The 12575-nt window shown below is 42.4% G+C and overlaps 1 protein-coding gene across 5 annotated transcripts in view; it reads left to right on the top strand.

Moving 5' to 3' along the window:
* The window catches only part of STAT2 (signal transducer and activator of transcription 2), a 217769-nt gene that overhangs the window by 72528 nt on the left and 132666 nt on the right, over window positions 1-12575 (top strand). For all 5 annotated transcript variants that reach the window (XR_013274624.1, XM_077483450.1, XM_077483451.1 and 2 more), the window contains 3 exons: window positions 950-1098; window positions 6003-6161; window positions 11392-11484. Coding sequence is in view for 4 of the 5 variants with exons in the window: in XM_077483450.1 (XP_077339576.1) it covers window positions 950-1098; window positions 6003-6161; window positions 11392-11484 (401 nt within the window). In the remaining variant the exon portion in view is untranslated. The remainder of the gene's footprint in view (window positions 1-949; window positions 1099-6002; window positions 6162-11391; window positions 11485-12575) is intronic.

Here is a 12575-nt window from a genome sequence, read left to right as displayed (position 1 = left end):
AACAGGGACCGCTCTCTGAATAGGATCTTCACTTTCTAATTTTTGACAGCATGAGTCCTAAATGGAGCTTCTGTCAGTCATTCCATGCAGGGCTGGAAGAACTAAGCAGTATTGGTATCATAGGGAGGTTTTGCAAAGCATGTCTCTCCATACTGTTAGAGAATTGCCACACAGCAGTGTATGATCCTCAGCTGTTGAAGTAGAAAGGCAAAGCTATTTTTAAGTTTTGTATAACAGAGAGAAATTGGACCACCTGTCAGCTTTTTATTGCAGTTTGCATCGCTGTTAGGAAGAATCACCTGCTCTATTTGTCCTGTGTACTGTTATCATTGTGAATGAAAGTAAAAGAAAATCCCAAATTTGGGTTGCCACCAAAACGGCAATGGGGGAAGTCTTCCAATGGAATCACTACTTCTGGTGACAACCAAGGGATTCCCTCATGTTGTAGGGATTTTCTGTCACTTCCTGTTGTGGCTGTGGGATGAAAGTGAAAGGAAATCTCCCCAATGGGATACAGGTGGCAACAAAAAAAACTGACAGGGGTCATACCGTTCCCTTACTCTATCCAAAATGGAAAAAAACTTTTGCCTTTAGTTCTATTAAACTCCTATAGTAAGGCTTACCTATAGGTACAGTAAATACCTCCTAAACCTGCATCGTTTGATGCAGCCGGTGACATCACCGGTGCATGCACTCTGAAGGAACGGCATACCGTGCTGTTTCTTCAGAGTCCGGTGCCATGAACAGCGGCCCCCACACGCATGGGCAGGAGTGATGTCATCGCAGCTCCAGCCATTCACACAGCCGGAATCCACGGAATCCCCTACATTAGTTTCATACACTTCGTAAATGCTTCTAATAATAATAATGGTGATGATAAAATGTCAGTGTCTCAGTTGTTTGACTTGGCAGGATATAGTTTAACTCTTGTTGTTGTTCTACACCAAAGGAGGTCCTGAGCCAGATAAAAGAACTTCTCGGACTTTGTGAGACCCTTCATGGTTTTCTACAGAAAGAATTGACTGACTGGCTTCAGAGGCAAAAGTTAGAATGCATTGGAGCTAACACAGACACCTGTCTGAAAAACCTGGAAGGCTGGTAAGCAGGGTGCTGCCTAGTACATACTGGGTCAATGTTAGTAGTTGTTTTATTTGTAACTTGTTATACATAAAGTTTACTTGGAACTCCCATCAAAACATTTAGTTCTAGTTTTGGTCAGTGCATGGCATCTGTCAGGTTGAATTTCCCATGGTAGAGTTTCACACTGTATTTCTGTCCTAGTGAAAAAAAAAATAGTATTAAAAGCTGATATAGACAAAATTTACACTTGCGGTGTGCCCTCACTGCACTGCAGGGGTTAAATGTTCATTTTTTTCTAGGGATGCATGAATAAGATATAACACTTACATATTCCTCACTCCAGCAATTAATTAATGGTCACATACAATTCAGGGTTAAAAGCCCTGCACCTGACAACACAGGGGGACTACCCACAACCTTGAGCTTCAGACAGAAGAGAATAGCACTGGAGCATGGAATAAAGTAAGTAATACACCTTATCCCCGCACCCCTAGATGAAACAAACATTTAACCTTTGAAGCGCAAGGGAGAGGGGGACCCTCTGCAAGGGTAGATTTTATTTTGTGCATCGCTTTATGACATGTGGGCAGACATAGTTACAATACAATTCAATTCAGATGGAATCAGAGGGGCCTGCTCATTAGAGCTTACAATTGAGAAGGTAGGGTCAGGTGAAACACAAGGTAATAACTGTGGGGATGAACTGATGGAGAAAATGGAATGCAGTTGTTAGGTGGGGGTAGGATAGGCTTCTCTGAAAAGGAGGGTTTTCAGGGATCGTCTAAAAGCTAATAGAGTAGGAGATAATCCGACAGGTTGGAGTAAGGCATTCAGTAGGATTGGAGTGGCTCTGGAAAAGTCCTGGAGGCGAGCAAAGGAGGAGGTGACGAGGGAGCTAGAGAGCAGGGAGTGAATTAAGAGCTTTGTTATGTCATTGATTAGAAAGAGTATTTTGGAGATTGAGGTGGCAAGATTTGAAGATTTGGACAGTGATTGGACTTGGGGCTGCAGAGTCCAGGACTACACCTAGGACCTTGGCATGCAGGGATGGGCTGATAGTTATGTCATCGTTTTTTTTTCTTCGGTTTTTGATAGATTGAGTTTGAGGAAGTGATGTGACATCCAGACTGATATGTCTGTTAGTAAATTAGTGATACCTGAGGAGACTGAGGGAGTGAGCTGAGGGGTAGAGAAATATATTTGGGTGTCATCAGCGTAGAGATGGTATCTGAAGCCATGGGAGGCTATCAGCTGACCCAGGGTGGAGGTGTAGATTGAAAATTGGAGAGGCCCAAGAATAGAACCTTGGGGAACCTTAACAGAAAAAGGAAGAGGAGGAAGTAGAGTTGTAAGTAACGCTAAAGGTGCAGTTGGGTAAGTAGGACGTGAACAAGAGAAGAGTACAGTCACAGAGACCAATGGTGTGGTGTTTTTGGAGGAGGGGGTGGTCAACCATAGCAAAAACAGCAGAAAGGTCCAAGAGTAGGAGTACAGAATAGTGTCTATTGGAATTGGTTGTTAGTAGAACGTTTGTTAGTTTTAGGAGAGCGGTTTTAGTGGAGTGTTGAGGACGAAATTCAGACTATAGGGGATCATGAAGGCTATTCTTGGCAAGGTGGTTTCTCAGTCGGTAGTAGACCAGACGTTCAAGTAGTTTGGATAATAAGGGGAGCAAGGAGATGGGGCATATGTTAAGATTGATTGGATCCAGTGAAGGCTTTTTAAGTATGGGGCAGACTAGTGCGTGTTTTAGAGAGTTGGAGAAGATGCCAGAAGAGAGGGAGAGATTGAAAATGTGGGTTAGAGAGTTTAGAATAGAGTCAGAGGGTGAACATAGCATTTGCAATGAAACAGGATCCAGAGGGCAGGTGGTTAGTTGGACGTTAGCAAGTAGTTTAGCAACCTCGTCTATACTGGTGGGGTTGAATGAGGGAAGTAATGATTGTACCTGTAGGCATGAAGTGTAAAGTGTGGAAGGTATCTGAACAGCAGAGATCTCCTCACAAATTGTTTCAATCTTCTGTTTGAAGTGATTTGCGATCTCCTGGGCAGTGAGTGAATTAGTGGGTGGAAGCAGTGGAGGACGAAGTAGAGCGTTGGAGGTACAGAAGAGTTGACGAGGATTTGATAAGTTGTTAATGAGAGTGATAAAATAGGTTTGCTTGGCAGTGAAGAGGCATGAATTGTATTTTTAGAGGGTAGATTTATACTGGTTGAAATCTTTCTGAGACTTAGTCTTACGCTACAGGCGCTCAAGAGCACAGCTATGTTTTTCAGACTTCTAGTGTCATCTGTGTGCCAAATTTGAAGGGGTCGGGCCAGATTCTGTGTGTAGTGAGAGGGGCCAGTATGTCCAGGGAGGCTAAAAATGAAGCACTGTAGACAGAAATGGCTAGCTCGGTGCAGGACAGGGGTGCGATTTTGCCATAGAGGTGGTCAGTAGCAGAGAAGAGAAGGGTTGAGATGGCGTAGGTTTCTACAGGTATCTGTTAGGCGAGAGGAGGTGGAGGGGGGGGGGGGGGAGAGTGAAACTAATAAGGTAGTAACCAGGGAGAGGGAAGAATAGTTGGAGAGGGTGCACAGAGTGCATTGGTGGGAGAAAACCAGGTCAAGGGTATTGCCTTCAGAGAAAGTGGAAGAATGTATCCATTGCTTCAGGTCAAAGGAGGAGGTTAGACTGAGAAGTTTGTAAGTAGCAGGAGTGTTATTATTAGTAGGGATATTGAAGTCTCGATAATGATTGTTGGGATTTCAGAAGAGAGAAAGTAGGGTAGCCAGGCAGAGAAGTCATCAAGAAAGGTTGATACCAGTCCAGGGGGCCATTAGATCACAGCTATCCTTAGAGAAACTGTGGAGAACAGATGAATGCAGTGTGCCTCAAATGAGGAGATTGACAGAGAGGGAGGTGGATGAAGTACCTGAAAGGTGGTGCTATGTGGGGCTAGAAGGATTCCAACACCCCCTCCCTTGCATCCACTGGGTCTGGGGGAGTGAGTGCAGAGAAGACCACCATGGGATAGGACAGCAGAAGACAGTGTCGGATTCATGAAGCCATGTTTTGGTAATGGCGGGTAGATTAAATGAGTTAGTGATAAAGAGATCATGAAGAGAGATGAGTTTGTTACAGACAGATCGAGCATTCCGAAGGGCGCAAGAGAAAGGGAGTCTGGTCTAGGGAAGAAAAGAAATGGTAACTAGATTGTGGTCATTATTCTTTACTTTTCCTGCCAGCTAATAATAACCAAGGGGGAGGCAGAGAGACACACAGAAGCTGACAGGGAGGAAGGGGGAGAGAGTAGAGCAGTGGGCTGACGGAGGCATGTAAACTGACCAGCAGCCATGATTAACGTGGTCAACACACACTGGGTTCAACCAGCTTTTTTACAGCACAGAAAGGGGCAGGTTAGACAGCACAAGCACTGTGCTGTTTATCTGCTATAAGGCAACAGGAGTTCTTCTTCTTTCTTCTTTCTTTTTACAACCACTTTAAATATATGTTAAAATTGTTAGTTCTGTTATTCGTATCAAATCGGTAACTGTATCTCCTTGCCAATATATGGCTAAAGGTTTGTGTACACCTGACATCACACCTACTTGAGCTTGGTGGACATCCCATTCTAAAACCATGGTAAAATATGAAATAAAATAGGGATTTATCCTCTGCAATTATACCAGCCTGCTCTTTTCTGGAAAGGCTTTCCACGCAATTTTTAAGTATGCCTGTATGGATTTCTACCTATTCAACCAAAAGAGAATTTGTGAAATTCGGTACTCATGTTGAATGAGGAGCTGACTCCCAATTTGTAATCCAATGAATCCCAAAGATGTTCATTATGGTTTAGGTCAGGACCCTGTAAAGGCCACTTGCATTCCTTCAGATGAAATATATTAACCACTTGCTTACTGGGCACTTAAACCCCCCTCCTGTCCAGACCAATTTTCAGCTTTCAGCGCTGTCACATTTTGAATGACAATTGCGCGGTCTTACAACACTGTACCCAAAATAAATTTTTATCATATTTTATCATATTTTTCCCCAAATAGAGCTTTCTTTTGGTGGTATTTGATTACCTGTGCGATTAAATTATTATTTTTTTAAATGTAAAAAGACTGAATCTTTAAACTTTTTTATTTTTTTTTAAGGGAGCGCGCAGGGAGCGTGCACAGGGGAGGCCGGTATTTTGCCGTATAGTGTCCGACCATAAAATAGTGTCCGAACCGTACTGCGCATGCGCAGTACGGAGCAGACGAAGCTTCGGAAAATCTCCGAAGCTGAACGGCACCTGCGCCGTGAGTGGAGGTGGTAGCCCCACCATCCAAGCGGACATAGGGTTGTGAATATTAGAGGGCCCCTCGCAGGTGAGCTTCGCTCGCCACGCTTCGGGCTCGGCCTCGCTGCGCTCAGCTCTTTTTTATTCCTACTCTATGTCCACTTGGATAGTGGGGATGGAACCTGGACTCACGGCACAGGCGCCGTTCATCCTCTGCAATTTTCGGAATCTGTTGCGCAGTACACAGCGGACACTATCCGATGGAGGACGTTATTTGACAAGACACCGGCATATGACAGCGTTCCGGAAATTCACGTCTGCGCTGTGGCCGTCATTCGGCCATATTGCAGATGCCAGGAGATTAAACTGTGTCTCTTTGGACTTTGGATTTGTATACAGGGGCATGCTGGAATTGATAAAGATTTCCCTGAAACGGTTGCCATGAAGCTGGAAGTGCACAATTGTCTAAAATGTATTTGGATGCTTTATCAATAACAGTACCCTTCATTAGAAACACCTGAACTCAACCCTTTTGAGGGTTGTCCATGTATAATGTGGGTGTGATGGTCAGGTTCCACAAATTTTGACCATATAATATAGGTTTGCTGAAAAAAGTGAATTATTCTTATTCCATTTCACTTCTCAACCCAGGATCACAGGAACAGTAGAAGTTTTTTTCCATCTGAGGCGTCTTCTTCGTCTTTTAAGTGACCTTGCAATTTCATTAACTTATGAGGGTGACCTTCTGAAGACTGAGCCAGAAACCTTGCAGTGTAGGCTACATGAAATGTTGTGTAGTCTGCTACAAATGTAAGTATATTTATTCTCACAATGTTCTATTGCCTGTGTGAATACTTGTGGGTGGTACAATACCTTTTGGGATCTCAGCATTGAGGTTTATATCAAACAGAGTCTGTTCGATACATTTATTAAAGCGGAGAGCCACCCAAAAGGGGAAGTTCTGCTTGTTTGCTTACTTCCCCTCTCCGCTGCCACATTTGGAACTTTGGGGGAGAGTAAGTACCTGGTTTTGACAGGTCAACAAGGGAAAAAAAAAGGAAGAACCTTGTAACGAATCCTATCCCACACTCCGCTGAATGCTTCCGTCAGTAATACCGCTTCCTCCAGTCTGACCATCAGAGAGATATATTATTATAGCTGCATTGAATACAAGTCTAGCCTAAAATAGCTTGTAGAATCGTGAATGATTTATTGGACAGAATTCAGCCTTTTTATACACTTTTAACACAATTGGTTAGATAACGAGGTAGGGCTGGCCCATGGATACTCCCCCCCTCTCCCCTCTAGCAACAACTTAAAAGACAATTATATAATTAACATGTTAATTAACACAACGCTTAAGGCAGCCTAAGGGACCAGACAGTCCGTCTCCGGAGGTCAATGTGATCAGCTCTTTCAATGATCATGTATTGTTCAGAATTAACAACCAAGAATAGTCTTCGGGCAAATCCAAGAAAACCTTCTCACAATAGCAGAGTTAATTAACACAAACAACAATGGGTGAAAGACTCTTAGAGCCCACACTAGCCTGATTTACAATAAACACATTATAGCAGACAACAGACAGGTGGCTAGAGTTGATGACATCAGTATCTCCTCACAGTATGTGTCCCAACAGTATGAATCAGTCACTATTTCTAATATGGCCGATACAGGGTCCCCAAAGTCTGTGTGTCTTGGGGGACATGGACCTGACTCTAAAGTAACACCACCTCAAGGGTCCCCAGGCATACAGCTCACAAAGAGCACCGTTCCCCCAAATGCCAGGGCCCATAATCTGTAAGTTAGAGGCTAGCATTCAGTCCCCTCCAAAAGCCTTTGTCTTGGGTGAGTCTGTCACAGACCTACAAGTAGTTCAAAAGGTATGAAGAGGAAATAGGGCAGCCAGCAGTTTCTCCTTGAAAAAACGTTATTGATCAGTATATAGAAAAATAGACAAATTGTAATCACAGTTAATAGGCAATAGAAAATAATTAAAAGTCGACAACGTTGTCATGCATAAAAGACATGCCTGGGCGTACAGCCACATCCAAAATCAGGCACACTGAAATACAGCATAAATCCAGGATACCGACTATGCCAGCTCAAGAATGAAAAGCAGGGTGTGTCAGGTCTGAAGGAGTCCCAGGTAACTGCCGTGGTGTCAACCTTTACATGGCCGTACAACTCACATTGGACATCTGGACTTCTTAATTCCCCAAATAGACTGGATCATCTGGGCAGGGAACTGTATGTCACAGCATACTTGGATGTTCCTGCAATTGTCGGAAATAATGCATGGAAAGTGTGGGTAGAAGATAAGATGAACCAGTTCTAATGGCTATAAACTGATAATACAAGTCACCGTTGTAGGTATCGGCAGTCCTGTGCGGATAAGTGACAGTTTATAGGTCTGGCTTATGGCAGTCTATATTCGCGCATGTAGACACATACAAATCCTAATGGATTAAGGCTGCACATCCACTGAAACATGAAAATCCTGGTGGATTGAGGCTAAACTGGTGCAGTGCCATTAATGAAGGGACACTGCCTCCAGGTGCCACATGTGCCCTAATCAGGTATACACTGGCAGGGTAACCAATAACTAACATCAGTCTAAGAAGAAGGTAAGTGGCACTATTCCCTGCTGGGGATAACTCGCGGTTCCAGGAGCAGCCACAGGTGGCTAAAAACACTCAATCCGCGCTCTCCTCTATGTGTGGGATCGTCTCTTTCCAGGACTATGGGACCCTTTACAATGCACAACTCACAAATGCTCAGTAGGAAACGGGCTGTTAAGCCGCAAGGCTTCACTTCCTGCTTCCATTACTAGAAATGCTGGCGCTTGCACCTGAAGCCAATTAAATAATCGGTTCTAGTGAGGACATTGCGGGATCCTTTTAACAGGTAAGTGTCTTTATAGTAAAAGTCAGCTACAGTATTTGTAGCTAATGACTACATTTTTTCTGAAGCAGCCTGGAGCTCCTCTTTAGGGTTAATTTCAATTAAATGTAATAAAATAGATGTTCATTCTCTGAACTCCTCCCTTCACTCACAAAAGAGCACAGCCTCAGAAGTTATTGTATTGATTCATGTGAGGATTGTGGCTTTGAGATGCCATGAAACAGCCTGCACCTACCTAAGCTGGTACTAGCAGTAGAGGAGCCCTAAAGCATGTCTAAATCTAAATGCAAAGATGTAACCTATTGCAGCTCACCAGTTAAATGAGGTACCTACATTCACATTTTTCCCTTTATTTCCACCAGGTATTCCTGCAAACAACACACTTTCAGTCCCTTGTATCTAAGGGACAGTCAAGGTTGTTGTCACACAGACTGGACTTTAAATGTGTCTGCCCCTTTTCATCTCCATTACACGGTGGATTATTAGGACAAGTAGTTCATACAATAGAGATGAGGCCCTTTGTGTTTTCTTTACTGCTCACAGAAAGCAACAAGTGCAATACATTTATGGCAAGATTTAAGGTTAAGGTCACCTTTTCGGGCAGAATTTAACTTTTCATAATATATAGAAGCGTTTTCCAAAAAACAAAACAAAAAAAGATTCTGTTCCTTTAAAGCATGTTATACAGCACAGTGCTTGTGCTATGTCATTTCCCCCCCGTATCACCTGAAATACCTGGATGATCCTGTCTGGTTCTGCCCTACCCTTTGTAAAACTAAACACGGTTAATCGTGGCTGCTAAGCTCTGACAATGTGGTTAGTTTACGTGCCTCTGCCATCCGCTCTCTCCTATGTCTTCCTCTGTGCTCTCCTCTCTCCCCTCCCCTCCCTGCCTGTCAGCTCTGTGTCCGTGCCCACCCCCTCCCCTCCTGCTGCTCAAATTACTGTTACATTTTTATTATTTTGTTTCTGTTTATTAACGTAATCTGCTCCTGTGTCTGTGCCTTATAAAAAAAATCCAGCTATGATTTAAGAGTGCTGATTGGGGCTCATGTGACCCTCCGCCTCTCTCCTCCTCCCTTCTTGACTGATGTCAGGGGGTGTTGCCTTATGAGGAGTTTATGAGTAATCTCCATTAGCAACTGGGAATATTTGTATTATAGATGTATATATTAGGATAAGAAATAAAGACAGTTTATAAGAAGAATTAGGTTAACTTGGCTGGATGTGAGCAAATACATGAACAGACTTTTGCTTAGAGTATGTAATTCAATTAAAAGTTCCTTTTGGCTTACAGGTATGCTAAGTGTGTGTTAGGGAGATGTCCTGCTGTTTACCTAACTTGTTCAAAGGCCCAGGAAAAGATACCATTTGAGTGTGTAGTCGGTACGGGGCCGAATTAATTTGCTAGATAAAGGCTTGTGTTTTCTTCCGTTCTAATCAACCATTTATCCATTTAAGGGTGGTTGATATACTTAAAATATTTCTTTGATCTGTTCAGGAATGGAAGTGCCCTATTCAAGAGAAGACGTCCTCTTTAATTAAGTTGGCTAATTATCACTAACCAATTAAACCCAAAAGAGGAGGTGCTATTTAAGAGAAATTAAGTTATAAGGAAATTGACCAATCTTGGAAGAGATACGCCCGGGGGAGGAGAGGGCTAACCAATCAGGGTGATCCTGTGCAAGTCATTGAGAGATGGCCCTTTATTAGTGGGACTCACACAAAGATAGATGGTAGATGAAACTGACCAGGGCCCTGGACCAGTAAGATAGGTAAATTATCAGATCATCTCCCAGCACTTAAAGGTATACCTGCTCGTCATATGTCTTGTTTTGTATTGTGATTAATATAATCTATATTCTTGTTGTATTTTAACCTAATATTTTACTCCCTTGCTTAAGACTTTAGATATTTTCTGTGTATTAGATAGACCTGTAACTTACTCTAATAAATGGTGTTATGTTAAAACTTTTCCTCCTTGTCCATAGAATTCTCTTTTAACTCATATCATATCTTCTGATTAATAAATCAGAAATATAGATTTTAAAGGTTAACAGGGGGATTCTCGGCCCTGCCCGATGTAGCTGTCAGGCTGAGAGAGGAGAGAGGTGGTGGGTCACGTGAGTGCCGATCGGCGCTCTAAACTCGGGTATATAGCTGCATTTTTGTTTTATAAGGCACAGACACAAGAGCAAATTACATTAATAGAGAGGATACTGTAATTTTTACTTTGTGGGTTAACAACTACTTTAAGATAAAAAACTTTCTGACTTTACAACCCCTTTACTGGTATATTGGTACATAGAAGCGTTTTAAATTTAGAAAAAAAAAAGTGAACTTTTTAAACCTCTTCATGGCGGACTGTAAAACAAATCTTAATGCCTCCCCTGAGCACAATTTTGCAGGACCAAATTTCATTTGGTGGTAAATGGTAACGGATATCTCCTGTTCCTTTTTTTTTATTATCAGAGGAAAACTGTCCCAAACGAGTAAACAAGTATTTTGTAAATTTAGCTGTATATTTCTTTTTATTACCATATTACCTTAACTTACCACCAAAGAACAATCCAAAATAAATTCTTCTCCTGAAGATACATTGTATCTTCCCCTCCTTGCCAGGAGAGAAAATGTAAACAAAAAAGTTTGCGTATGTTAAAAAAAAAAAAGAAAAAATAGCTAGATCAAGGTATTATCTAGATCAGCATCAGTGTTCGGGTCAAAGGTGCAAACAGCCAATAACATAAACTTGTGGTATCACAAGATAACATCATCTCTGGAGCAGATTTTTCCATTCACGCAAAGGTGGGGGTGGAGAAATCTGATTCCCCTTCATCCTGAGACCTTGTATTCTGCCTGCAGCATCCCTTGCTTGTTTTTTCTGACTGCAACATCCACCGTGACCACTGTCGGAATACACTGATCAGCAGTTGCAGCTTCTGGTCGAGAACAGTTTTCTAGCATGTCACTTTAACAGAATTTGATCAAACTGGGATGCAATTTGTCGAGTATCTGCTGAACCGGATGTATTATGATCAGTGTATAGCCAGTTTTACATCTCACTAGTGATGCTTCTTAATTCTTGTTTTGTCTGGACAGAATGACAATTAAAGGGTCTCTGCATTCTTCCTTTTAGATGTTTTGTGGTAGATAGACAGCCAATTATGCCGTACCCTTGCAAGCGAGCATTGGTTTTGAAGACCAGCCAACAATTCTCTGTGAGAGCCAGGTGAGTCCTTATTACATATGGTTTTCTAAGTAGCTAAAAATGTGCCACAATGTCTCTGTATTTCGGTAGCTTTTTATTCAGTCAAACAAACAGTCTGGCACTATGTTCAGAGACAGAAGCTGGAAGGACCAAAGTTTTAAATATGATGTCTACAGGATTGTACGTCCTGTCTGCTGTTTAGCATGACCACCCGGAGAGGTAGGACAAAAAGTCAGAAACCATAATCCAATACAATAAAAACCAAAAACGCTCAGGGTCCTCCCCAATTCAAATCAACATTTAAATATTCCTCAAGTTGATAAGGTACAGGAGAAGGCATGTCATCGCAATGTAAAAAAGTCAAAGTATTTTTTGTAAAAGCACACCATTATCCAAATGACCATTTAGAGATTGGGGTGCTTTTAAAATAAATAACTTGGGACTTTTCCTTCTCCTGTATATTTATTTAGTTATTGTTTTTTGGGGTTTTTTTGTGTATTGGATTACGGTTTCTACCTATAAGGTCAATATATATGATCAGTTCTTTGAAGATTTTTTGCTGGGTTCTTATAAGTTTCACTACACCCTTTTGGTCCTGTTGTCAGCAAGTGTTGGCTAAACCTTTTTTGATACCCAAGTGTGCAGGAGCCTTAGAATAGTAAATTGAATGACTGCCAATCCTTCAGGAACTTATGATTAACAGTTTGTCTTTTTAGAAGTTACAACAAATAAATTACCAGGTCAGGTGTCTGTGCAGGGGCTCTCACCTGGGGGGGTGGCACTGGCTGGAGTCCTGGGTACTGTTTTTCATGTTCCTGGAAGGTGTCTGTGAGGCTATGCTGATGTCCTGTGCAGCGCTGTACTCACCGCCATTGTTTCTCCCTGTCCCTCATGGCTCTGGCATTCAGCAGCCATCTTAGGTGTGGGCAAGGGAAAGCATGCTCTCCCAGGCTTCACACATACAGGAAGCCGGCGGTCATTTTCTTGAAGCCTGAACAAGTTTTTTCAGTGTTCCAGTGTTCTCTAGCGGCAGCATGTGCTCTTGTGCTCTAACGGACATTTTCCCTGTGTTTTATCTCCTTATGCTGGACGCTGAGCGCTCCACCAACACA

This window comes from Lithobates pipiens, unplaced genomic scaffold (genome assembly GCF_037356315.1).
Source record: "Lithobates pipiens isolate NorthernLeopardFrog02 unplaced genomic scaffold, aLitPip1_a1.2 Scaffold_16, whole genome shotgun sequence".
NCBI lineage: Eukaryota > Metazoa > Chordata > Amphibia > Anura > Ranidae > Lithobates > Lithobates pipiens.
Note: the sequence above shows the minus strand (reverse complement) of the source record. Positions and strands in the feature narration are given on the sequence as shown.